This window comes from Felis catus, chromosome D3 (assembly GCF_018350175.1).
Source record: "Felis catus isolate Fca126 chromosome D3, F.catus_Fca126_mat1.0, whole genome shotgun sequence".
NCBI lineage: Eukaryota > Metazoa > Chordata > Mammalia > Carnivora > Felidae > Felis > Felis catus.
In genome coordinates, this window is record NC_058379.1 from 21,469,807 (window position 1) to 21,496,118 (window position 26,312).

Genomic DNA, 26,312 nt, shown 5'->3' on the forward strand with positions numbered 1-26,312 from the left:
ATGCACTGAATTTGGGCTTTGTTGAAAGGAGGGGTTTGGCTGAGGTGTGTGACCCCGGCAGACCTGGGAGGTGGTCTCAGGGTTTCTGGGGAGGTTCCCCCCACCAACCTCTGGGTCTGTTTTGGAGAACCTGATGTGATGTAGAAAGACCAGGCAGGTGGATGGAACTGTAGCTGTTAGGGGTGTGCGTGTGTGCAGGTACACGTTCATGGGTGTTTTCTTTTGGGGTCTGGCCAGGCCCAATCCCTTAATTTATCTGATGAGGAAACAAGAAGCCCAGAGCCTTGAAGAGATTTTCCCAGATCCTGCAGTGCAATGGTAGCCGTAGCTCCCCGCTGCTCTGTGCTTCTGCACTGTTGGGGCTCCAGATCAGACTGTCTTCCTGGCGCCTCTGTGGGCAGAGCTGGCCCTAGGAGTTGGGGGCTGTGAGGCAGGCTGTGCACCCCGTCTTCCCCATGCTGCCCCTGATTCCTCGTCCTCCTAAGCTGGTAGGCAGGTGGGTGAGACTGGGATGTGAGCCTGCCGACCAGAGGCAGCCGAGCCCCCAACTCAGAATGGGCTTGTGTTGAGGGGCCATGGCAGTGCTGCTGGACTCCATAGAGAGGCAAGCTTGCTGAGGGTGGGGTGGGGCCTCCCAGACCCTGACTGCTGACCTGGCTGTGCGCGGACATCTGCTCTGCAGGTTGCACTTCCCCCAGCTGGCACTGAGGCGGAGGCTGGGACAGTTGAGCTGTATGTCCAGACCTGCCCTGAAACTGCGCTCCTGGCCCCTGACGGTCCTCTACTACCTCCTGCCCTTCGGTGCCCTCAGACCGCTCAGCCGGGTGGGATGGAGGCCCGTGAGCAGGGTAAGTGTGCACAGACTGCTGGCCCGGCCGTCCTGGGCGCAGGCCTGAGGTTGGGACCCAGGACACAGAAACAGAGAAGGAAACAGTTGTCAGATTAGAGGTGATGGTGTGGGTGCTGAGCCCCCTGGTTGGTCATCTTGACAGGTGAGTTGGTTGGGAAGGCCAGGCTGGTTGGTGGCCCTGAGGGCTTGCTGTGCACCGCCTGTTTTCCTTGCCTGCATTTGTGCCATTTAGGGGCTCTGTTTCTGAGAGGAAGCCACACTGGGCATTCAGAAAATGGTGTCTGATTCCCTGGGTTCAGGTAGAAGAGAGCTCAGAGGTGATTTTGAGAAGAATGTGCCCAGGATGCCAGAGGGTGATTCAGGAAGGCTGGTGCCTGTCTGGGCCCCTTAGGGTGTGGATGCCTTTGAGGATGTGGGAGCCCCAGGCAGAGCTGGATGAGGGAGCGACCTGGCCACCATTCCCTAGAGGGCCGGCTCCCTTGCCCTGGGCTCTCTGGGCAGGCTGACCCCAAGTAGGGCACCCTATGCTGAGATGGGCACGTCAGCTGTGAGGAGTTTGGGGAGCCATTAGCTCAGTGCACTGTAGAGGTGTTTAAAGTTGGAATGAAATTATACTTACACCGCGGGGACTTGGTGTCTAGGTCGGGCTGACAGGCAGCAGCTGCCAATTAGAGGCAGGTCCCACTGTGGCAGCGGCACCTGGGGTTTAAGAGGCGCTCCCCCTCCAGGTCGCCTGGCCCTGGGAGTTTGGCCCGCGGTGCCAACAGAGACAGCTGGGGCCAATTCCCCTGTGCCTCGGGGCAGCAGCCCCAGGTGCAGACAGCTTTGTGGACCAGTCTCTCACAGTAGAGTGCCTCGGAGCTCAGGCGGGCTGGGTAGGGCGCAGCTGTGTCCGGGGGTGCTTGCCGGCTGGGGTGGGGGTGACAGTGATACAGCGCATCCTCATATGAAAGTCCCCGACCTTGTGCGGGCCATATTCCCTCCGCTTTCTGTTTGGACCAGAATGTGTGCTTTGGGCTGTAAACTTTCACCTGCACCCAGGGTCCTGCCCCTTTCTGCCACAGCGTCTCTGTGCAGGTATCAGAGCCATTTATGCCCCTCCTTTCCTTAAGAAGTGAGACTGTGCTGGCCAGTCTCTCCTGGGGACCAGGGCAGTTGCTGTTAGACCTGTGTATAAAATGACTGAAATACTGAGTTTAGGTCACTGTGTCACAATCTCGGCCAGTATTTGGTCTGTGAGAGTATTTGGGAAGCTCAGTCTGGTTCCTAGTAGGAAACAACCACATCACAAAGCCATCGCGGGTGCCCAGGTGGCCAGAGGTGGTGGCTGACTGGGGGGTGGCAGGGGGCACGCCGGGCGGCCCACTCATCTGCTTGTCTGTGGCCTGCAGGTGGCCCTGTACAAGTCAGTGCCGACGCGCCTGCTGTCGCGGGCCTGGGGCCGCCTCAACCAGGTGGAGCTGCCGCACTGGCTGCGCAGGCCTGTGTACAGCCTGTATATCTGGACCTTCGGGGTAAACATGAAGGAGGCCGCCGTGGAGGACCTGCACCACTATCGCAACCTCAGCGAGTTCTTCCGGCGCAAGCTGAAGCCGCAGGCCCGGCCCGTGTGTGGCCTGCACAGCGTGGTGAGGCCCAATCCTGCCCTCCACTCCTCCCTCCAGAAACGGGATTGTCACCTGTGTCTTTGGGAACCAGTCCCGGCAGCCTCCACTGGTGGCCCATGGGTACTCCTCTCAGGCTGGGGGAGTCCCCCTGCCTCCCTTAGTGGCAAGCCTTTCTCTGCCCTTTCAGATCAGCCCATCAGATGGGAAGATCCTGAACTTTGGGCAGGTGAAGAACTGCGAAGTGGAGCAGGTGAAGGGAGTCACCTACTCGCTGGAGTCGTTCCTGGGTCCACGCATCTCCACAGAGGACCTGCCCTTCCCTCCAGGTGGGTTGGTGCCTGGTGGTGGCCCCCATGGCCCTGCTGCATCAGTGCTGGGCTGGGTGTCCGGGAGAAGGACGTGAATGGGTTGGGGAGGGAAGGGCCAGGAATCACTGTGTGGAGCTTCATGGCGTCCCTGGAGCCCACGTCCAGACTACACAGGCTCAGGTGCTTGTCTGAGAGCCTGGCCCTCGTGTCTGCCCCCCACAGCTACCCCCTGCAGCTCCTTCAGGAACCAGCTGGTCACTCGAGAAGGCAATGAGCTCTACCACTGTGTCATCTACCTGGCCCCCGGGGACTACCACTGCTTCCATTCTCCCACTGACTGGACCGTTTCCCACCGGCGCCACTTCCCAGGTTGGCCAGAGCCTCCCGCTTTTTGGTGTCAAGGGACCGGGGCTCCACATTTGGGGTGTTGAGGTGGGGAGGTGACTGCTTTAGTCTGGCCGGATGTGGGCAGCAAGGTGCAGCCTGGGGTCTAGCCCACTCTGCATTTGGAATGATATGGGTGGACACGGGACTCTGGGAGGCTGGTCTTCTTGCTGGGTGGGGAATAACAGTGTCCCTAACCCCACAGGCTCCCTGATGTCCGTGAACCCCGGCATGGCCCGCTGGATCAAAGAGCTCTTTTGCCACAATGAACGGGTGGTCCTCACCGGGGACTGGAAACACGGCTTCTTCTCACTGACGGCCGTGGGGGCCACCAATGTGGGCTCTATACGCATCTACTTTGACCGGGTAAGCAGAGCCAGGCCCAAGGGCTGGGCCACTTGGAGTTCCCCCACCTCCTCTTCCATGCAGCCAGATCTATTGGGACTGTAAGTTCTAGATGGGCCCCTGCTAGGCCTGGCTCTGCTGAGCAGCTGCCCTGAGGAGGGGCTGGGTCCTGGGCTCCTGCTCTGCCAGCCCCAACCCCAGATGTGCTGCCACTTGCTCGTCTGGAGGTGGTTAGAGAGGGAGGGGGTTAACCTCCCAGCCCGCACTTTGCTTCTGCTGGGAACCCAGCAAGAACATTGAGCTCAGGGTGAGGCGTGCTGCTTGGAGGCTGAGCGTGTGAGAGGGTGGCCACTGCCTGTCCTTCCCCGGGAGCTGCCTTTCTTGGTGTCAGCTTGTGACCGCCTCACCCACCCTGGATGCTGGAGGAGAGTTGGGTCTGATTCCTCTATGTCTTTCTGGGTCCCAGTTCACAGCTGATACTGGGGACTGTGGTTAGACCTGGCCCATCAAGTCACTGTCCCTAGCTCCCTTTCCAGTCTGGGTTAGGGACAGGCAGCAGAGGTATGTTCCGAGTCCAGGAGCAGACTCCACATGCTGTGCCTCTGGCCTCCCACAGGACCTGCACACAAATAGCCCGCGCTACAGCAAGGGTTCCTACAATGACTTCAGCTTCGTGACGCATGCCAACAAGGAGGGCATCCCCATGCGCAAGGGAGAGCACCTGGGCGAGTTCAACCTGGGCTCTACCATCGTGCTCATCTTCGAGGCCCCCAAGGACTTCAACTTTAAGCTGAAAGCTGGACAGAAGATTCGGTTTGGGGAGGCTCTGGGCTCCCTCTAGAGCCTCTCTCCTGGTGGTGGCTACTGTGGGAGCTTTTTCAAACAGAAACAGGAGGGTCTTTTAGAGGGGAGCCTCCGCGGCTGGTCAGGGAGGGGTCTCAGGGCTGTGGAGTCTGACCAGGCAGGACCTGGGTGACTAGTTTCTGCTGTCCCAGAGATGTAGATGAGGTCAGAGCCCCTGTTGACCCTGGACCTATGTGGTCCCCTCTTCCCACTCTAAAGAGAAAGAACATGTAGGCCAAGATGATCTCAAATTCCCTTTTGGAGATTTTTTTAATCTGTATAAACTGGAGACCCTATGTCTCCTGGCTGGGTGTTCAGTTGGTCTTGATTTCTGTTGTAAGACAGAAGTGGTTATGTATCCCCAGCACTGCTTTTTGGCCTCCCCTTTTGCCTTTCCTGCACTGACTGGGCTGTGCTGCCCCCAGAGCAGGGCCATGTGGCCTTTAACACAACTGCTTTCTGTTCCCAATTCATCCCACCCTGCTTGTTTGGGAAAAGCTGTCTCTCTGCACTTGTGGCTGAATGCATCACCCTGGACTCTGCCAGCGTCTTCTGAGGGGGTCTAATGGCATGGCGCTTAGCAGGTCCCATTGAGTGACCTTCCGGAGCTGGCAAGTCCTCTTTCCAGTAAGCAAGACCAGTTACTGAATCCCCTGAACGGTGTCCAAAGTGAATGGACAGGCAGGCAGGGGTGACCTATGGGGGCCAGGGGAGAGCTTGTCCCCCACTCATATCCAGACCCACATAAAACATGGTAAGTTGCTGCTGTTGATTCAGGGGCTTGTGTTGGAAGCAGAGGAGGAGCCTTGGTGTATTGGGAGGGGGCGGGTCCGTGCCTACCACACCTGTCCCCAGGTAACAGGTACACAATCCTTAGGGAGCCACCGACAGTGGGACCAGGGTTCAGGTTTCCTGGGGACGCTGTGAATTTCTCCTGCAGGAGAAGCCATTTGAACTCTTTCAACTGTATCAGTAGCACAGTATTTTTGTATGAAAAGTGGGAGACTTCTGAACAGTAATTCATTTAATTGCAACATTTTGAAATAAAAAATAAAACTCATTGCAGCTTTGCGTTCTGTTCCTGGAGGTGGGCTGAGGCCTCCCTGGGGCAATGACTAGCACAGAGCCCGCCGCAGGGCCTGGACGCGGGCGATGCAGGAACGAATGGGTTGGCGTTGGGCCTGGAGCTCAGAGGCCAGCTGCTGGATCTGCAACTCCACCTGGGGGACGGGAGGCTGAGCTGAGACAAAGCACAGCCAAGGGAGCTGTCCCAGGGCTGCCTGGGGTCTCACCTCCTGCAGTTCCTCCTGCACCTGCTGCTCTGCTTCATGGTCCTCAGGCCCGGGCTCCTCCTGGCTCAGTTCCAGCCACCGGCGCAGGCTTCTGGCTTGCCGCTGGCAGGACCTGAGGGAGTGAGACATCTGCTGCCAGCCTGGCCAGGCCCTTGGCAGTGCCTCTAGCTAGGGAAGCAGCACATCTGCTACTTCTGGTTGGGGCAGGGAGGGTTCTGTTCCTCTGTCAGCTTCCACCACCAGCTCAGGCAACTTAGGTGGGCCCTGGTGGAACTCCTCCCTGTCCCTGTTCCTGGGCGTGGGGGGAGACAGGCTCTGGATCACAGACAAGACAGGACAGCCCCCTGTGCGCAGGCCTGTCTTTTCTGCACCTTCATCGTGCACAGTCACTGGACCGCTGGCCTCGCACTTAGGTGGAAAGTTTTGCTCCCCTTTATCCTCTGTCCCACAGGTGAGGCAGACCTGAGCTGGACTGAGGGACAAAGGTGCCACGTGTGGGGGGTGGGCACAGGCAAAACACCCCAAGGAACCTGGCAGCCAGTTCTGGGGACACGGCTGAGGTTTTTCTGGGTCTTACGAGAGGTTCTGCTTCATGGTCTGGTAGTCCTGCAGTTGCTGCTGGATGCCCTCAAGCTCGGCCTCCAGGTCAGTATGGCCCATGGTAACAGGAGAATAAGCTTGATCTTGGTCACCCTCCCGGCTACGCCACGGCTGGATGGAGGGATTCCGGGCAGGGGCCTGAGCGCTCACAGTGTGGACAGGCCTTAGGCACACACCTGTGCCTGCAGAGCCTGGCCGGGGCCCAGTGCCTGTGAAGTCCCCAGGAAGCAGCAGGTGGGGGTGGGGGACACTGGCTGCAGATGGAGAGGCCTGGGGCACAAGCCCAGGGGTGATGGGCTGTGTAGATGCCTGTAAAGGGAGGACAGATGAGCAGGAAGGAAGGCTGGGGAGAGGCACCCAGGCTACCCACTGCAGGGGTATGGGGAGGTGAGGCCACAGGACTTGACCTAGCCAGCTCACCTAGTCTGGCCCTGGCTCTGCCCCTTTCTTCAGGACCTGATAGGAGGACGTCCCACAAGCAGCTCAAAGAACACTCCACACCTGTGCAGGCCAGTCCCGCCCCTTCCCCACAGCCTGGCTCTTTACCTCCCCAAGCAGCCGTTTTACCCTCACCTCACTCTGAGCGGCGATCCTGCGCTTCAGGGAGAAAAGTGGTCAAAGGCAAACCCCACACCTTCCGTTCCTTTCTGGTGACGACTGACCAGCTCTCTTCGGGCACCAACTCTGGGGGTGTCCCAACCCTGCTGCCGTCTCCTCCGTTACCAAGCACTGGGACCTTCTCTACCACCTGGCCATCCCTGCCCAGACTCACTTGTATGTCACATGCCCTCAGGAACCTCTGCCCCTTTCCTCCCAGGTGACCTCTTTAGGTCCCAAGGGTTTACCTTCACCTTATGTGGACTGAGTTTTGCTCTCCAGCCCTGACCACACCCAGAATCTTGTTGCTTTATCTCAGATTTGACAGGTTTAAGATAAACTCTTCAGGCTTTACCCCAAATGGGCTCCCTACCCCCATTTCCCTCTTTCAGTAAAAGAACTCGTTTTTCCTGGAGTTACTCAAGCCAGAAACCCAGGAGCCATCCTGGATTCCCTCCTCACCCTTATCAAACCCATCAGAGCATCAGAGCAGGTCCTGCCTAGTCTGCCTCCCACGATGGGCTCTGCCCACAGCCACCACCTGATCTTGGCTCCCAGCACCTTCCGCTGGGCCATGGGAACACAGCAGCCAACAGGCCCCCACCATTTCCTACTTTCCTTAAAATCCAGACATTCCCCCAGGGCCTGCAGGACCCTCCCTGATCTGCAGTGTCTTCATCTATGTCTGGGGCTCTTTGGTCTCTACCTCTAGGATAGAAGCTTCACAAGTGGGGCCTTAGCAGCCTTTCCATACTGTGTCCCTAGGACAGGGACACCTACACTTGGTGAATGCATGAGTGGCCTCGCTGCATCCTCCTGAGCTGGCAGTGCTCTGGAAGCAGTGAGTACAGCTCCGGCTACAGCACCGAGCACATGAGGAAGAGCACTGAAGGCCAGACCAAAGAATGAGACCCTAGGTGACCAGGAGGACTTACCCTGGCAGGTGCTTCCACCCCACATGGCATGAAGGAGGAAGGGGGCAGCAGTTCTGGGCCCATATTCAATGTGGGGGGCAACTTTGGGCCAGGGTGACTTGGTAGGGTCTTGGGCTGGGGCAGGGGGCTGCCTGGGACCAGTGCTGTCCAGGCCTCTGGCAGGCAAGGCGTCATCAGGGAAGGGCCCGCTGGCTGGGTCACACCTGGGTTACACTCCCACGGTGCCTCAGGCCTACACAGAGGGAGGGGCAGGAGGTGGTCAGGCCACAGTACCCTCCTGAGGACCAGGAGGGAAAGGGGGCCACTCACCCTAGGACCATAAAACATACCCTGGTCTCCCAAGGGTGCGACACCCCAGGGGCCCCTGGCTCTGCACGGGCTCCAGCAGGAAATGTGGGCGTCGAGGCTGCTTTCTTGCCAAGCGGGCAGCATTGCTGGGAAGAAACACAGGCCTGTTTCTCTAGGCTGCTTGGGGCACCCAGTCTGACCCCTCCAATCTTACAGGGAGACTGAGGGCCAGAGAAGGAGAGGCTCTTGCCCAAGGTAAGCAGTGAACCAGAAGTGATCCTGGGCCATATAGTACTTCCAGTAATTCCAATGAAGTGAGCCTGATGACGTGGGGATGCCTCACCCACATCATCTCACTTGACCTCTATAGCAACCTGGTGCTCCTCCCACATCAGAGTGGGAGCAGGCTCATCATGGTCAGACCCTATCAGGGCTGGGAGTAAGGGAGGCAGAGAGGACTGAGGCCCAGTCCAGTACCCAAAACCCCCCCCTCGCCCCCACCACAGGTAACCTCTCTGCCAGGCTCAGGTAGTGGCTGGTCACTTGGAGCCGGTGTGCAGGAATGGGCCAGGTCACAAGCAGTAGGGTTTCCGAGAGGGAGCCCATTTCTCAGCTGTACGTGGAGAAGCAGGGAGACTGGAAGGTCTGGGGGCGCAAGGGCGGGGGTGCCCTACAGCCTATATTCCTTTTCCTAAAACTACATGTTCTCTCCCCCATGCTCTGCAGGAACAGAGGATGTGGTCCTGTCAGTTGGGACCCAATGGGAATGGGAGGGATGTGACAGGATTCTACTGGAGAGGGGTCCAAGCAGCTCAGCCATGACCTCCCTCCTGTACAGTCCAAGCCTCTGCCCAGACAGGAAGAAAAGAGGACGAGGTGAGGGTTGGGCTACTCACAGCTCTAGAAGTTGGGAGTCTCCAGCAGCCAGGGCCAAGCTGCCCAGAGCTCCCCGTGACTGAAGATCTCGTGTCCTCTTGGCCTCCAGGGCGGCATCCCCAGCCCCAGCAGCAACACGGGTGGAAAGGGGATGGTCAAATGTCACTCTCCTGCTGGGCATGGTGGATGTCAGGGGCTGAGGCTCCCTGCCCTGGCCCAGAACCTTCTGTTTCCACAGCATGGCACAGCGATGGACCACACGGTGGAGACTGTGGGCCGCCTGCAACAGGCCTCTGGTCAGGTCATGCCTGGTCCTGCCTGTTCCCCAGGAGAAGGGGTGGAGGACCCAGGGCTCACCTGCACCTGCTGCTGGGCATGCAGCTGCTGCCGGAAGGCCTGCATGCTGGCTGCAAACCGTAAGAGGCGTGTGGCACCTTCCTGAAGGAGCTGCTGGTGGTAGGCCTGAACAGCTCGCTCCAGTCGCGCCTTCTTTCTCCTCCTTTCCAGTACCAAGCCCAGCCACGCGGCCCACACCTCCAGGGAAAGGAGATGAGGCCCAGTTCACCTTGCTTAAGCCTCCCCCTGGAGGTGTGCCCTCCTTTGAGGCATGACCCTCTCCTGGAGAGGCAGGGCAGTGGGGTGTGGAGCCCCCCTTACCTTTGCCTGTAGTGAGAAGGACCAGAACCACAAGGCCCGGGCCGTGCCCCGCTGCTCTCGCTTCCTGTTCGCCAGCTAGGGGTCAAAAAGAGGACTATGGAAGTTTAGCCTTTAAGGAGGCTGCCCTGACCACAGCGTCCTGGTCACTCTGAGACCCTTTTCTCGCTGCCCTCCTTCCATTAGAAAGGGCCCAGTGCTGGTGGGCCAAGGAGTGATCCTTTGGGAAGAACAAAGGCAAAAAGCTCCTAGGGAAGGGAGCAGCTTGGGGCGGTGTGCTGGGCTCACCAGACACCTGCACATGAAGGTTTGCTGGGCATGATGCAATCCTGCCTGGTGTTTTATCAAGTCCTTGGGAAAGACATGCATTTCATGTTAATTTTTTGGATATTACCCCTGAAATATTTTCTAATGTGACACTGTAGAAATCAGGCCCTGAAGTGACTTGAGCTTGTACAGGTCACAGGTAGAAGAAGTGGCAGTGCTAGGAAATGATTAAGGTTGGGGGGGCCCTAGGACGAGGGTGGAATTAAAAATGTTAAATGTGGGGGTGCCCAGCTGGCTCCAGTCAGTAGAGGGTGAGACTCTTTTTTAATTTTTTTAATGCTATTAATATTTTTTTTGAGAGAGAAACAGAGTGCAAGTGGGAGAGGGGCAGACAGAGAGGGAGACAGAATCTGAAGCAGGTCCCAGGCTCTGAGCTGTCAACATAGAGCCCGATGCGGGGCTCAAACTCACGAAATGCAAGATCAAGACCTGAGCCGAAGTCGGATGCTTAACCGAGGCACCCAGGCACCTCGGAGCATGCAACTCTTGATCTCAGGGTCATGAGTTCAAGCCCCACATTGAGTGTACAGATTACTTAAAAGAAATGAAAATAATAATTTAAAAAAAGTTAAACATGGGCTTGGGAGGCAGTGGGAAGGGGAAGGGGCTTCTTGCTGGCTCCCACCTGTTGTTTCCATTGGCGGAAGTAGGCCCGGCTAAGAGTCTGGGCCAGGAGCTGGGCACCCTGCCTCTGCAGGAGCTGGGAAGAGAGCAGACAAAAGCAATCAGGGCCCTGTATCACAAACACCTGGGTGCAGCCAGAGGGTGAAAGGCTCTGGGCCCATGTGAATTGTCCTCCCATCCCCAGGAAGAGGAGTTCTGGAGGAAGCCAAGGGCCTCCCATACCAGGCATGGGTGTCTACGGGACTCTGGAGGTCTCCCAGCTCTGATATCCCATGTTTCAGAATGAATCAGATCTCTCTGCTGGGCTATCTTCTGCCTGGGGGAGACCCGACCCTGAAACTGGTTTCCCTCAGTCTTCTCAGAAAGGCTCCGGTAATCTTGTGCCTACAGGATCCCAACTACCCAGCACCCATCCTGGTGGTCGTGGGTTCTACAGAAAGGCCCTCCTTTTCCCCAGATGGTTGTTTCCCAGCCTGGAGCACCCCCTCTGTACAGCGGCACGTGGGGAGCTGCCGCCTGCCTCACCCGCTTCCTGACACAGCCCAGATGGTGCACCTTCCACTGGGCCATGGCCTGCAGCAGCAGCCACCGGTGGTGATGCCCAGCTGCCCTCTCGAGCTGGGCTCTCCGCTGGGCTGCCCTCTGGCCTCGGTCCCGCCAGCGCTGAAACCAGGTCCTGAGACATCCTAAGGCAGATCTGAGTCAGAGTTTGCTCTTTTGGAGGGTTTCTACGGACAACTCTGCAATGGTGGAAATTCAGAGAGCAGAAAAGGTCGTGTGGGGGTGGAACTGGGGCGTCAGCTGCACTCAGTAAAACCTCCACATGCAGACAGTGGCCACTCTGACAGCTCTGGCCACCTTCAGTGGCTGTGAGCACCTTGGAGGCCGGAACCAGGTCTGCTGTTTACTGCAAGGGCCTTCCAGAGCCACCAGCCTGTCCACAGCAGCCACGGGTCTGCAGCACCCCTGCGGAGTGTCCTCAGGATGCTGCCGGGGGTGTGGATAAGACCTTTGCCTCGGTCTGAGGGAGTGGGGCGCCATGACTCAATTTTGTCCGGGAGGAAACAAAGGCTTGGTCCAGGCAGCTCAAGCCAGGCACAGTGTCTGCTGGGCCATGTCCTCTGCCACTGTGGGCACTGCAGGCAGGCAGAGGCTACATAATGCATTTTGTTTATGTCACCAGATTCTCCCTTGAGGGAGCAAGCACTTTCTTCTGTTTTTTGTTTTTATTTTTTTCTTTCAGGTTTTTCCCTTTTCTTAGGCCCTGAGAGAAGTTTCTTTTAGAGACAACAGAAGAGGGTTGGTACCAGGGAACTGATGCCAAGATGGGGTGTCCTCTGGGACTTGCTGGAGAGGGCAGGGAAGGAGGATTCACACGCCTGGAGGTGAGCATTAGTACCAAGTGCTGATACGTGCTGGGTACTGCTTCAAGTGTGCCTATTGTGTCTCACTGAACCCACAGGACCACCCCAAGAGGCAGGTACTATTACTCCCATTTTACAGATGGAGAAACTGAGGCTCAAAGAATACTTGGCGAGGTCACACAGCCAGCATCTGACCCCGCCTGTACTAGGCATTCTGTTGAATGTGTTTTATGACGCCTTGCCCTGAGTTCATCCTCCCCCAGCACTGGGCCCCATCCTTGGGCTGCCAAGGTGTGCCTGAGACCCGAGGCCTTAACTAAGCCCAAAAATGGTTCCACAGGTACTGTGTGCATCTGCAGTTTGCTGAGAGCACAGCGTCTTGTCACGTGGCCTCCCAAATCCTTTGTACCACCTGTAATGGCCCCACGCAGGGCCCACCACACGGTGTCACTCCCTTCTACGGAAACTGCCTGCCCCTTGGCCCTGCAGAGAAGCAGTTTTAGGCTGCACCCCATGCCTGTCACCTCTAACACCCACCGTGACCACCTGGGCCGAGTGTGGATGCCTGACCCACACTGGCACTGACAAGGCCTCTGCAGCCCTTGATGCCAAAGCTCTGTCCAAATAGAGGCCAAGGGATGAGCTGAGCCCCTCAGCTTCTTTTTTGGAGTGAACTGGAAACGCAGCACTGGTTTCTGGGGTGAAGGGCAGCGTGAGGACATAGAGAAGCACATTAGGGGTGGAGCAGGTGTGGGATGTTTGACCCCAGGGTTCTGCCCAGACGAAAGCAGAGATCTGTGTTTATCAACACAACCAAAGTCAGAACCCAACCAAAGTTGATCAATTTTTGTCCTGGAGCAAACTAACAACTTGATCTGTTTTCCCTATGGTCTGATTTAAACCATTTCCATTTGTTTTCACTTCCAGTTGTATCTTCATTTACTCTAAGCACTGGTTTTCCCCTCAGAGTGCTGGATACCCCACTTCAGAGACATGGATCTCAGTTTCCCTGCATTTCATCTCTGCTCCTGTCTGGACCATCTACTCCAGGCCTTTTATAGAAGGTATTCAGACTGCCCAAGGCCACTGCTCCCTAAACATACAAGGAAGCAGGATCCTATGTGATGGGGCTGACCTGAGAAGCAGCCAGCCCCTGGAACGACTTTCCAATTGAAACCATCCCACCTTTGACCCCTCTTTAAGAATTAGATTTTTGGGTACCTGGATGGCTCAGTCAGTTAAGCATCCAACTCTTGATTTCAGCTCAGGTCAGGATCTCATGCTTCGTGAGTTTGAGCCCTGCGTTGGGCTCTGTACTGACAATGTGGAGCCTGCTTGGGATTCTCTCACTCTCCCTCTTTCTCTGCTCCTCCTCCCCTCTCCCCCTCCCTCTCTCAAAATAAATAATAAACTTAAAAAAAAAAGAATTAGATTTTAAGCCTTGGTCTTGCATTTGAACATAAACTGGTTGGGACACCAGAGTGGCTCAGTTAGTTAAGCATCTGATCTCGGTTTATGATCTCATGGTTTGTGAGTTCGACTCCTGCGTCAGGCTCTTCGCTGACAGCTCAGAGCTTCCTTGGGATTCTCTCTCTCCCTCTCTGCCCACCCCCACAAACACTCTCTTTCTCTCAAAAATAAACATTAAAAAAAATGAACACAAAGTGTTTGGCTGGGATTGGTTGGGAACAGAATGCTATGATGTACTAGGTTGAACAGTTACCCCTTCCCACGTTTATGTTCATCCTGGAACCTCAGGGTTGGTGTATTATTTAGCAAGGGGGTCAGCACAATTAACTGACCCCATCCTGTAGTAGAGTGGACCTCTTGATACAGTAGGACTGGTGTCCTTCTAAGAAGAGACACAGGGGAGAGAGCCTTGTGCACACAGAGGCTGAGGCTGGAGTAATGAGTCTATAAGCCACAAACACCAAGGACCACCGGGGCTATCAGAGGCTGGAAGAGGCCAGGAAGGACTTTCCCTTCCAGCCTTCACAGGAATCATGGCCCTGCCAATACCCTGATTTCAGATCGGGCCTCCAGAACACTGAGAGAACAATTTTCTGATGTTTTAAACTTCCTAGCCTAAGGTACTTTAGCATCAGGAAACACACCTACAGGAGAAGAATACAAAGACTGAGGGGAAGCAAATGGAACACAAGACAGTTCTGTGTCCTTCACAATCCTCTCCCCAGCTTCCAGGAACTCTGCTCACCCCTATCCAGCACCTTCTGGGCCTCCTTAATGGCATAGTCCTCCTGCTGTCGGTAGTATATCTGCACTGATGCAGCCTCCCGCCACTGGACCAGGACCTAAGGGGCAGATGAAGAGCAGAGATGTGATCATGGCACATCCTGACTTCCCAGGACACCCCAGCTGTGCTGGCAGCTCCTCATGGAATAAGCCCAGTTGGGAACACGGCACACATGCACATTTTGGGAAACGCCAGCCAGCCACACAGGCAATGACCAAACCCCCAGTCCCCATAGGAAGCCCAGTATCTCAGGTGATGGGACTATTCTATAGAAGAACTTAAACTTCCTACCGGCCATCAAAAAGTCATTATGTGGGTTTTTGTTCTATTATTACTTGTTAAATGAAGCTATATGTTATATGCATGCAAGTTTTTTAAGTTTAGTTATTTATTTTGAATTTTTTTTAATGTTTATTTATTTTTGAGAGACAGAGCATGAGCAGGGAAGGGGCAGAGAGAGAGGGGGAGACACAGAATCCGAAGCAGGTTCCAGGCTCTGAGCTGTCAGCACAGAGCCCAACGCAGGGCTTGAGCTCACAAACCGTGAGATCGTGACCTGAGCCAAAGTCGGATGCTTAACCAACTGAGCCACCCAGGCACCCCTAGTTATTTGAGAGACAGAGAGGGAGAGAGAGAGAGCACGAGCGAGTGCACAACCAGGGGAGGGGCAGAGAGAGAGGAAGAGAAAGAGAATCCCAAGTGGGCTCTGCACTGTCAGTGCAGAGCCCGATGTGGGGCTTGAACCCACAAACAGTGAGATCATGACTTGAGCCAAAATCGAGTCAGACGATTAACCAACTGAGCCACCCAGGTGCCCTAAGTTTATTTTTGAAAGAGAGAGCATGCACCAGAGCACGAATGGGGGAGGGGTAAGAGAGAGAGAGAGAGAGCGCGCAAGAGAGCATCCCAAGCAGGCTCCATGCTGTCAGCACAGAAGCCAACATGGGGCTCAATCTCATGAACTGTGACCTATGCCAAAATCAAAATTCAGACACTCAACCAACTGAGCCACCCAGGTGCCCCTGCATGCAAATCTTTCACACTGAGACACACACGAAATCACACTAACAGAACACTTTACAAAGAAGTCAAGCAGCCAGGGGACACTTGCTGCCCAGGCATGAATGCCATTCCCCGCAAAAAGGCCTTCTCCCTTCCATGCCCTGAAGCAGAGTCCTGACCCTCCTTCCAGGGCTGGCCTTGGAGCTTTTCTGACAACAGATTGGGCCTTGACTCTGTGTTACTCTTCATCCTCCGGAGGCTTCAGAGTTGTCAGGACCAGTACCAGTGCCTCCTAGCCTTCAAGCAGGTGAACCCTGCTGTTCTGGGTTCCTGGCAAACTGCTTTTTTCTAAAACATCCCCAAGTCCAGGGACCACTTCTGTCATTCCTCCCCATCTGTAACATGCCTTCTTCCTACAGCTGCATCCTGGCATGCCCTCCCTCCTCTAGCACGGGGGACAGGCCCCACACATAGCATTTGGGGGCCACTTCCCACGGATGATGACCAACAATCTCACATTCCTGGGGTGCTCTATGCTTTCCAGAAAGCCTCTGCAGCCACAAAACCAGCCACAATGAGTGAGCAACCTCTTCTGATAAAAAGACAGAAGCATGCTTAGTTTGTCCCAGTGGAAAATTCCACATGTGTAGGAAATACTGGTTCTGGTAAGAACCAGTTTGCTCACTATGTTTTTGTTTTAATGGATATTGGTTATTAATTCAGTAAAAAAAAATTAATAAATAAAACCCAACTAAATGCTCACACAGCTGTTATGTATGCATAGAGGAGGGTGTTAGCCCATTTCCCAGGTTCCACGTTCAGTGCAAATCTTTGGTGCCACCCCCTCGCAGAAGCACAGTTCCAAACCCTCCTGGGTGACCAGCTGGTCTCCTCATGCCTCACCTTGGAACACAAGGTCCGCCTATAGTGAGCACTTGCTTGGGAGGTTTTCTTTGCTTCATTCACACGGGCCATGGTGTTCTCTCTCCAACGATGGAACACATTCCTGTAGGACACAGGCCGGGGAGATGGGGGGGACACCAGTGTGGAGACAGTACAAGGTTTCTGTGAGCCGTTTCTGGTTCTTCCACTCATTCCTCAGTCGAGGTACAAGGTACCTTGGACTCCTTGTCCCTAACAATATTGGTCTCACTGGCAGCCATGTTTATGCTGACACAGACACTCAACACATGGCCGGTGAGCACCTGCCCTGTGCCAGGCACTGGGGGAGCACTGGGGGCACCATGGTGAACAAGACCAAATACGACATCCACACACGTTAATGTGCTGCAGGGCACACAGAACGGTGACAGTGTAGGTGAGTCATGCCATAAGAGAGGCACAGATAGAGATGGCATAAGGGCACTGGAGCCCCATCACCATGCATGCTGCTGAGTTAGTTCAGGGACTCCCTCTTCCTCATTCTGTCTAAAGAGCTGGACGGGCACTTCCCTGGAGGGTGGAGATGTTAAGTCCACAAGACCCACCACCAACAAGCAGTCTGGAATATGATATGCTGAACAAATCCAGAGGAAGGAAAACAAAGAGCAGAATGAGGGAGGTCTGCCAGGAAGCAGTGAGTATACAGCCTGGTTTAGCAAGAGCTGGAGGGTGGACTCATGACAGAGCTGGAGCTGAGAGAGCAAGTGACTGAACGGTGTGAGAGATGCCTCTGGAATCAGTGAAAGGCCTGGAGGACCAAGCGGGAAGGCAGGTGAGGCGGGGCTGAGGCCAAGGGAGCCACTGCCGCCCTGGAGCAGGAGGTGCTCAATCTTGCAGGGGAGGGAGCCGTGTTGAGAGGAGCAAGACAAGTGGGAGTTCTCGCAAATGTCCAAGTGACGGCTGCCTCCTTGAGACCCCACTCTGCACGTAGCAGGAATTCGAGACAGGAGATGAACCAATGAATGGGGTGCTTGCTGTGGAAACGCCAAAGCCACGCTGTGAGCGTCCGGCCCGGCTCTGGAGTCTGTGCCCCATTCCTCGGGCTGGGCCCAGAGATGCCGAGAGACTCACCATAGCAGCTGCCTCTTGTGCTGGCTCTCCCTGGCCGCCACCTCCCGTAGGATGCTCTGCACCTGGCTCTGGTAAGTCTGTGGGAGACCAAGAGGACTAGGAGCCAGCTGTGGGCCCACACCACTCCCTATATCTAGGCAGGCCTCACAGGTACTGTGATGCCCAGAGCACTCACCACAGAGGGGGCAGAGGCCAAGAGCCCAGAGTCCCAAGGTCAGAAGAGTGCCCGGACAATAGGCCACTTGGACGGTAAGGCTGGTACCTCCAGCAGCACTTGTTTTTACTTTGCTGAGGGAGGATCAAAGAGCTCAGCCCTGTGGTTGTAAAACCCACAGCCCAGGTACCTTGCTCTTTGTGAGGCTTGTAGAATTACTCGCTCCAGCAGGGGCAGGGAGAACAAGGAAGGGAAGCCAAGTCTCCAGCAACCCCCCCCCCACCCCAGTGAGGCGGGACATGGAGGAAAGCAGCAGCCCCTACCCCCCAGGCGTGCAGCGCCCTGTGCAGCAACGTGTGCCGGTGATGCAGGTTGGCGCGCGTCAGCTCCCGCTGCTCGGCATTGCGCAGGGCCAGGCACTGTGGACAGAAAGAAGGGCCAGGGGCCCAGGGGTGGCTCAGCTGTGCCTCTGTCTTACACCCAGCCTGGGTACCCGGGCCTGAGTCCTCATCTCTGAATAGATATCTTTTGGGGGCTTTGTGAGGATCAGGTGGGGCAAGTGCCTGACTCGGGGTAAATGCTCAAGCAATGGTGATGGTCTAAACACTTTTTACCCCAAGTAGGATGCTTATAAATGGTTAGACCAGGAATTTTATGTTCAGTGGGTTCAGGCAAGAACCTAAAAGAATATTAGGGACTTTGAGCCAATCATCTCACGAAACCAGGTTAGCGTTTCCTCCTCTGCTGCCCGGCCTCTCCCCCATGCTCAGAGGGAGGTGGTTGCCGAGAGGCTGTAGAGAAGCCATATGTCCGCTCTGAGTCACGCTGACACACAGCTCCGCCTGGCCACAACCACATGCAGGGGCGTCTATGCCAAAGCCTTACCTCCCTCCACCTGTTCCAGGCCCAGTGGAGGAGCCGTACCGAGTGGAATTCTGCAGCCAGCATTAGGCCCATCTTCCTGTGGGGAGGGTTGGAGTCAGCATGGCAGCCTGGACCTGGGCACCCCTCACGGTCCCTGGCCCCTACCTAGTGGTTCTTAAATTGGAGGAGAAGGGGACCAAGACCTTCTCTGAAGAGCTGCCAAAGGATGTGGGCTCTCACCTCAGGAAAGTGAGCACCTAGTCAAATTTTTGCATACAACTAAAGGGCTCAAGTACTAGTGAAGCACGTTCATGTGCAGGCAACTTAGGAGGTTAAATGTGGCCAGAATTTGAGAGTGGGGGAGATCCTCACAGCACAAAGTGGGTGCAGAAAGGCATCAAAGCAGGACAGTGTCTGCAGTATCCATGTGGGCTGTCTGCCCCAGCTCTCTCTGACCACACAGTGTGGTAAAAACTGCCACAACCTGTCCCCAGGCTGTAGCTGCTGGTCCTGGGGGAGGTCAGCTACCCTGAAATGGGCTCATCAGTCTAGTCCCTGGCCACGGTCACTTTGAATGGACCCCAACCAGTGAGTAGGATGCATCCAATGGATAGGACCTCAGATCCACGGAGCATGTCTGTCCCTAGTTGAGTTCCTGAGGCTGGGAGCCCCAGGAGGTACCCCAGGATACTTTCACTTGAGCCCTGGTTTTGCATAGACTGTATCAGGTAGAATTTCTGGAACTTAAAACCAGAGTCTAGGCTAACAGGACTCTCCGATGGGCATTCAGAGCTGATGGCACTGCCACTATGGTCAAAGCTGGCCTGAGATGGCAGAGCGTCTGGGCCAGAAGCAGCCCCTCACTCTGTTCTCAGCCCTCGGGCACTCTCCCTCCAGATGCAGAAAGCGTTCCTGAGCTGTCTGTGGTGGTGGTGTGCACAGGCCACTGCTTGCCGCTGCCGCTCCTGGTGACAAGCTGCTGCCTGTTGGTGCCACGTGGACCAGGACCTTCGCAGAAGCTGCCGCTCTGAATGAAGGATGGCCTGGGGCAGGACAGTAGGGAAAGAACAGAGCGGGTCAGGTAGCATGGGTACAGAAGCCAGGAAGAATCTACAGGCCAAAAATAATGACCAAGGCCAAAGAAATGGGCTTTAACAAGCTGCCCTGGCCTAGAAGCCACATATAGACTCTGCTGACAAAGTCAATAGGCACCCCACGCCGTGCCCTGTCTCGTGAGTCCTGGTCACAGGCAGAACACCCCTCAGTGTGGGTCTGGGTTCCAGGAAACATCCAGAGCAGAAGAGGCAGCAAGTGCAAAGACTTGAAACAGGTCCTGCCTCCTCAGGGATGGCCACTTACCATTCTCTCTGCCAGGCGGTTTTCTCGATGCTGAAACATCTTCTGCCACCACACAGCAAATACTTTCCTCTCCAACATTTCCCTAAAAATGGCAAACATCATCATCATAATAATGGACTTAAAACAAAGCAACTACAAAAAAGAATGAGAAGTTCCAAATAATTGGATTTTTCTTCTTATGCTATTGAATAAGTTGATGGCACGCCTGGGTGGCTCAGTTGGTTGAGCATCTGACTTTGGCTCAGGTCATGATCTCATGGTTCGTGGGTTCGAGCCCCAAGTCAGGCTCTGTGCTGACAGCTTGGAGCCTGGAGCCTACTTCAGATTCTGTGTCTCCCTTTCTCTCTGCCCTTCCCCTGCTCGTGCTCTGTCTCTCTCTCTCAAAAATAAATAAATAAACATTAAAAAAAAAGGTGAATAAGTTGATATGGGGGGGAAGGAAAGAGAAAGACCAGGAAAGCAAACAACAGTAACCAAAAAGCCCCACAGACAACCCAATACTCTCCAAGTGATTTCTGGTGTCAGCGAAGCATTCACACAGTACGAAAAAGACTGACTTTGAGACCCTGTCTCTTCATCAGTTCAGTTCCACACTCCATTACTAACAGTGCTCAATGATCATTAGTGAAAGCCTTTCTAGTTCATTCTGACCAGCCAGGTTGCTGCTACATAAATCCCTGTGGGAAGTGGTTGAAAACAGATTCCAGGCCTCCGGGAATTACTGTGGCCCCAGGAAATGGTAGGTCTGAAGTGGGCCCCTAGAAATGATGTTTAAAACAAGTGTTCCAAGTGAGACAGACAAGGAGACAGGTTTGAGAACCACTGCTTCGTCACCTCTGCCTAGGACTCCCTAACTCACCATAATGACGTCAAATCCTGCAAAAGCAGCACTGGGACAACTGGTCAATGGCCACTAGAAGCTGTGCATTGGTAAAACCATGGAACAAAATATATAATGCAACTGTTTTCAGCCCTGGACAGCAGGCAACACAGACTGTGATACTTAGAGACCAGAAACAAGTAAGGTGAGCTCTCTGGCTGCCCAGACTTTCTGCCCGAGGGCATGTTCTGAACCATGGGGGCAGGGGGAGGGAATCCAAGCAGAAGACAGTTTCACAGAGTTGAGGCAGAGACTAGAGTTCAAAACTGCAGGTGAAAGACTGTATGGACACATGTGGCCTTCCTGAACCTGGGCAGGTAGAGAACTCGCCCTGCCCCAGAGGCATGCTCACAGACACCTTGCACACTCCATAAGGGGAACACCCAAACTTCCATGTGAGTCTGCTCCATCTACATATAACACTGTACAGGCAGGCTCTGTGAGGCTGATAGTTGATATCAGGGCTGACAGCTGGATGGAGATGACCAGAGGTTGGAAAGGGCTGGGAGATGGAGTTCTGACCCAGCCTGAATGGAGAGACTTTGCTGAGAACATCAGAATTCAGAAAGGCTAAGCCTCAGTAACAAGAGCTATGCTCTAACACTGAAGACAACATTTAAAGAGCTTCCACATGAGGTGCCTGGCTGGCTCGGTTGATAGAACATGCAACTCTTGATCTCAGTGTGGTAAGTTCAAGTACCATGCTGGGTATAGACATTACTTAAAAAATAAAATCTTGGGGTGCCTGGGTGGCTCAGTTGGTTGGACGTCTGACTTCGGCTCAGGTCATGATCTCACGGTCTGTGAGTTCGAGCCCCGCGTCGGGCTCTGTGCTGACAGCTCAGAGCCTGGAGCCTGTTTCAGATTCTGTGTCTCCCTCTCTCTGACCCTCCCCCATTCATGCTCTGTCTCTCTCTGTCTCAAAAATAAATAAACGTTAACAAAAAAATTTTAAAAAAATAAATAAAATCTTACACACACACACACACACACACAGACCCCCACACACAGACCCACACAAATGAAGAACAGAATCATACTTTATACGATCAACAGGAACCACCAGAAGAAACAGCAACTATTGCCTGCCAGAATAAAATGCAAAACCCTTTAAAGGAAAAATAGCTGTCAACAAGACAATGACCCAAATGTTGGTATCAGCAAACACTTAAAAAGTTATTATAAATAAGTTTGTGTACTTTTTAAAAAAAGTTTTATTTATTTATTTTGAGAGAGAAAGAATGAGAGCAGGAGAGGGGCAGAGAGAGAAGGAAAGAGAGAATCCCACGCCGGCTCTGCGCTGTCAGCACAGAGCCCAGTGCGGGGCTTGAACTCACGAACTGGGAGATCATGACCTGAGCCAAAATCAAGAGTCTGATACCCAAATGACTGAGCCACCCAGGTGCCCCAAGTTTGTGTACTTAAGAGATGAACAAAATTAGTTAACAGACAAAGAATCTTGACAGAAAAATAGAAAGTACAAAAAAGAACCAAATGCTGTGGTGGCTCCTCAAAAAGTAAATGTAGAATTACCATATGATTTGGTGCATTCCACTTCCAGGTATATAAAACCAAAAGAACTAAAAGCAGGGACCCAAACATATGTATGTACAATGCTCACAGCAGCATTATCCACAATAGCTAAAAGGTAGCAATAATCCAAGTGTCTATGAACATACGGATGCATACACAAACTGTGGTATATACAATGGAACATTATTCAACCATAAAAAGGAATGAAATTCTTATACATGTTACGACACGGATAAACCTTGAAAACATTATGCTAAGTAAAGTAAGCCAGACACAAAAGGTTTACTATTACACAATTCCATGTAAATGAGATACTTAGAATAGGCAAATTCAGAGACAGAAAGTAGATGAGAGGTTCCCAGGGGCTAGGAGTAGATGGAAATGGGAAGTTAATTTTTAATGGATACAGAATTTGTCTGGGATGATGAAAATGCTCTGGAAATGGATAGTGGTGATGGCTACATAATATCGCAAATGTGCTTAATGCCACTGAATTGTATACTTAAAAATTACCAATATGGTAAATTTTATGTTACGTTTTACCAGAATTGGGAAAAAAGAAAGGAAGAAAGAAAATTCTAGACCTGAAAAGTACCATATCTGAAGGAGAAAAACCACTGGATGAGCTACAAATGAGAAAGTGAAGGAAAGAGACCACTAAAGACTTTCTATTGGAAGATCAATAGAAAGTACCCAATCTGAAAAAGAGAGAAAAAGAAAAAAAAACAAACAGAGCCTCAGTTACCTGTGGGACAACATCACATAGTCTAACATTGTGTAATTATAGAGTCATAGAAAGAGGGAAGAAAGGATATAGGATAGATAAATTATTTAAAGAAATAATGGTAAAAGACTTTCCAAATTTGGTGCTGGTGGTGGTGGAGGGGGAAACACCTCAGATTCAAGTTAGCTCAACTAACCCCAAGCAGGATAAACACAAGAAAACTACACTTAAAACATATCACACTCCAAACTGTTGAAAACCAAAGCTTAATAAAAACATCTTAAAGGCAAAGGAAGAGAGACAGATTACATCCAGGGGAAGAACAATACAAATGACGGGTGACTTTACAACATAAATAATGGAGGCCAGAAGACAAGGGAAGATGTCTTTAAAAGGCTTGGGGGGCTCCTGGGTGGCTCAGTCGATTGAGCGACCGACTTCAGCTCAGGTCATGATCTCATGGTTTGTGAGTTCAAGCCCCGTGTCGGGCTCTGTGCTGACAGCTCAGAGCCTGGAGCCTGCCTCTGATTCTGTGTCTCCCTTTCTCTCTGCCCCTCCCCCACTCATGCTCTCTGTCTCAGAAATAAATAAACATTAAAAAAATTTTTTTTAAGTAAATAAATAAATAACTCAGGAGTGAGGGTGGAGAAATCAACTCATTGTTCCATATCTAGGAAAAGGTCCTTTTTTGTTTTTTTTAAGTTTATTTATTTTGAGACAGAGTAAGCAAGAGAGACAGCATGAGCAGGGGAGGGGCAAAGAGAGAGAATCCAAGCAGGCTCTGTATTGTTAGCATGGAGCCTGACACGGGGCTCAAACCCAGGAACTGGGACACTGTGACCTGAGCTGAAACTAAGAGTTGGACACTTAATGGACTGAGCCACCCAGGCACTGCCAGGAAAAGGTCCTTTAAAAATGAAAGTGAGAGTGAAAGAACCATCAACAAAAGCAGAGATAATTCATCTCCAGCTGACTTATACTATAAAAATGCTAAAGGATCTTCTTCAGGCTGAAAAGATGAAAGCATACAGATGAAAACTCAGATTTATAGGAAGAAACAAAGAATATTAAATATGGAAAATATGTGAGTATGTATAAAAGACTGTCTTTTTTCTCCTGTTAATTTTTAAAAAGAATTCTGTTTAAAGCAAAAATAGTAACATTACATGGGTAAAATGTAGGACAACAAATACCATCAAGGATAGAGAGGAAAGGAATTCTACTGTTTTTATATTCTTACACTTAACATGAAGTGGTATGATAGAACTAAATAGGTAATAAATTAACGATGCATATTATAATTCCTGGAATGACAATTTTATTTTTTATTTTTTTTAAGTTTATTTATTTTGAGAGAGCTAAGAGGTAGCTAAAAGGTAGCTAAAAGGAGCGCGTGCGGGAGGATGTATGAGTAAGAGAGGGGCAGAGAGAAAAAGAGGATCCCAAGCAGGCTCTGTGCTGTCAGCACGGAGCCCACCACAAGGTCCAAACCCATAAAACTGTGAGATCATGACCTGAACCAATATCAAGAGTCAGCCACTCAACCAATTGAGCCACCCAGGCATCCCTAGAAAGACAATTTTAAAAATACAAAAGGTATAGAGCTAAAGAGTCAATATAGGAAATAAAATGTAAATTTTAATTTACTTTTAGTGTAAATTAAAATTTAAATGAACAATTAAAATTGTCCACTTAAATGAACAATTAAAATTTTTCATTTAAATGAATAATTAAATTTTTTTTAAATGAATAAGGCAGAAAAGAAGGAACAGAGAAACAAAAACTGGACATAGGCTCCAGCCCAACCATATCAACAATTACATTAAATATAAATGAACCACACACTAATTAAAAAGCAGAAATTGTCAGACTGGATAAAAAATTAACTTCAACTATATGCTGTTTACAGGAGACATGCTTTATTAAATAGGAAGACAAACAGATAAACTGAAAGTAAGAGTAGGAAGGGTAAACCATGTAAACTGTAAATATAAAAAAAGCTGGTGAGAATATTTTAAGTCAAAGTAGACTTTGAGAAAAGAACTAGTACCAAAAATAAGGAGATTCATTTCAAAATGATACAAGGGCAATTCATGAGGAAAACATAACAATCATAACTGTACATGGACCAAATAACAGAGCTTCCAAAAACATGAAGCAAAACTGTTAGTATTACCAGGAGAAATAGACAAATCCATAATCATAACTAGAGATTTTTTTTTCTTTAGAGAAAGAGAGAGAGAGAGAGAGAGAGAGAGAGAGAGAGAGAGAGCGCGCGCGCATGCTCACACAAGTGGGAGAGGGGCAGAAGGAGAAGGAGAGACAGAATCCCAAGGAGGCTCCATGCCCAGCACAAAGCCTGACATGGGGCTTGATCGTATATGACTGTGAGATCACGACCTGAGCTGAAATCAAGAGTCAGATGCTTAACCAGCTGAGCCACCCAGACATCCCATAGCTAGAGATGTTTAACACTCCCCTGTAGTAATTGAGAGAACAAGTAGACAAACAAAACACCTGTAAGGATATAAAAATTTGAAGATGATTACCAACCAAATCATCCTAATAGACATTTATAGAATACTATACCCAACAACTTTAGTATAAACATTCTTTTAAAGTGCACATGGGAAAAAACAAAAGTTCACCAAAAGAGACCACATATATGCGACCATAAAACATGTCAAAACAGTCAAAAACTGAAGTCATACAAGGTATGTTCTCTACCACAATGGAATTAAATTAATAATTAAAAACAATAGTATATCGGGGTACCTGGGTGGCTTAGTTGGTTAAGCGTCCAACTGTGACTCAGGTCATGATCTCGGGGTTTGTGGGTTCAAGCCCCACATTGGGCTCTGATCCTGCTTTGGATTCTGCATCTCCCTCTCTGTGCCCCTCTCCTTACTTGTGCTTCCCCCCCCCTCAAAAATAAATAAAAACAAAAACAAAAAAAACACAATATATCAAGAAAATTCCTATTTGAACATTCCTATTGAAATTGAAAATTCCTATTTGAACATTTAAAATGGATAATCGAACAACAACAAAAAGAAAAGGTGGGGGTGAATGGCTGGCTCAGTTGACGGAGCATGCGATTCTTGATCTTGGGGCTATAAGTTCAAGCCCCCATGCTGGTGTAGAGATTGCTAAAAAATAAATAAAATTAAAAAAAAAAACCCAAAAACCGTGATTTGTGCTTCCATCTTAAGGTTAAGAAAAAAAAAAAAAAAAAAAAGAGGGCAAATTAAATCTGAAGTAAGTAGAAAGAGAAGCAAAATGAAGAGCTGGAATCAACGTAAGAAAAATATACAATAAGAAAGTCAGTAAAGCAAAAGTTAAAAAAAAAACCACAACCTGATAATTCCTAGTGAGACTAATCAAAAGAGAAAAAACACAAATTACCCAAATCAGGAATGAACAGGGTAGTATCATCATTAATTCTACAGACATTAAAAGAGTCAAAAGACACTTTTATGAACAGCTTTCTGCCACTAAATGTGACACCTTGGATAGAACGAAAAATTCCTTGAAAACAGAGCTCATCAAAACTAACACGAAAAGAAACTTAGTAGCTCTGTATCTATTTTCAAAATTAAATCTGTAACCAAAAACATATCCATAAAGGAAACTCT

At 51.5% G+C, this 26,312-nt stretch overlaps 2 protein-coding genes across 34 annotated transcripts in view; one reads left to right on the forward strand and one right to left on the reverse strand.

The window, feature by feature from the left end:
- Positions 1-5,397, forward strand: part of PISD (phosphatidylserine decarboxylase) — a 35,900-nt gene extending 30,503 nt beyond the window's left edge. For 6 of the 7 annotated variants that reach the window (XM_019814756.2, XM_011287757.2, XM_045041537.1 and 3 more), the window contains 6 exons: positions 683-848; positions 2,242-2,478; positions 2,645-2,783; positions 2,988-3,134; positions 3,355-3,515; positions 4,111-5,397. In XM_019814756.2, coding sequence (XP_019670315.1) covers positions 683-848; positions 2,242-2,478; positions 2,645-2,783; positions 2,988-3,134; positions 3,355-3,515; positions 4,111-4,335 — 1,075 coding nt within the window. In that variant the 3' untranslated portion in view covers positions 4,336-5,397. The remainder of the gene's footprint in view (positions 1-682; positions 849-2,241; positions 2,479-2,644; positions 2,784-2,987; positions 3,135-3,354; positions 3,516-4,110) is intronic. The other variant, XM_011287756.3, reaches the window with a different exon arrangement.
- Positions 5,347-26,312, reverse strand: part of SFI1 (SFI1 centrin binding protein) — a 104,429-nt gene continuing 83,463 nt past the window's right edge. For 15 of the 27 annotated variants that reach the window (XM_045041519.1, XM_045041510.1, XM_045041507.1 and 12 more), the window contains 17 exons: positions 19,541-19,622; positions 19,046-19,224; positions 18,203-18,278; positions 17,641-17,736; positions 17,339-17,451; positions 17,164-17,259; positions 16,054-16,156; positions 14,110-14,206; positions 11,056-11,216; positions 10,532-10,606; positions 9,583-9,657; positions 9,283-9,459; positions 8,946-9,205; positions 8,091-8,195; positions 7,762-7,993; positions 6,207-6,538; positions 5,347-5,741 (listed from right to left, as the gene is read on the reverse strand). In XM_045041519.1, the coding sequence (XP_044897454.1) occupies positions 5,453-5,741; positions 6,207-6,538; positions 7,762-7,993; positions 8,091-8,195; positions 8,946-9,205; positions 9,283-9,459; positions 9,583-9,657; positions 10,532-10,606; positions 11,056-11,216; positions 14,110-14,206; positions 16,054-16,156; positions 17,164-17,259; positions 17,339-17,451; positions 17,641-17,736; positions 18,203-18,278; positions 19,046-19,224; positions 19,541-19,622 (2,548 nt within the window). In that variant the 3' untranslated portion in view covers positions 5,347-5,452. Of the gene's footprint in view, positions 5,742-6,206; positions 6,539-7,761; positions 7,994-8,090; positions 8,196-8,560; positions 8,663-8,945; positions 9,206-9,282; positions 9,460-9,582; positions 9,658-10,531; positions 10,607-11,055; positions 11,217-14,109; positions 14,207-16,053; positions 16,157-17,163; positions 17,260-17,338; positions 17,452-17,640; positions 17,737-18,202; positions 18,279-19,045; positions 19,225-19,540; positions 19,623-26,312 lie in introns of those variants that run through there. The other 12 variants (XM_019814747.3, XM_045041526.1, XM_045041524.1 and 9 more) reach the window with 7 other exon arrangements.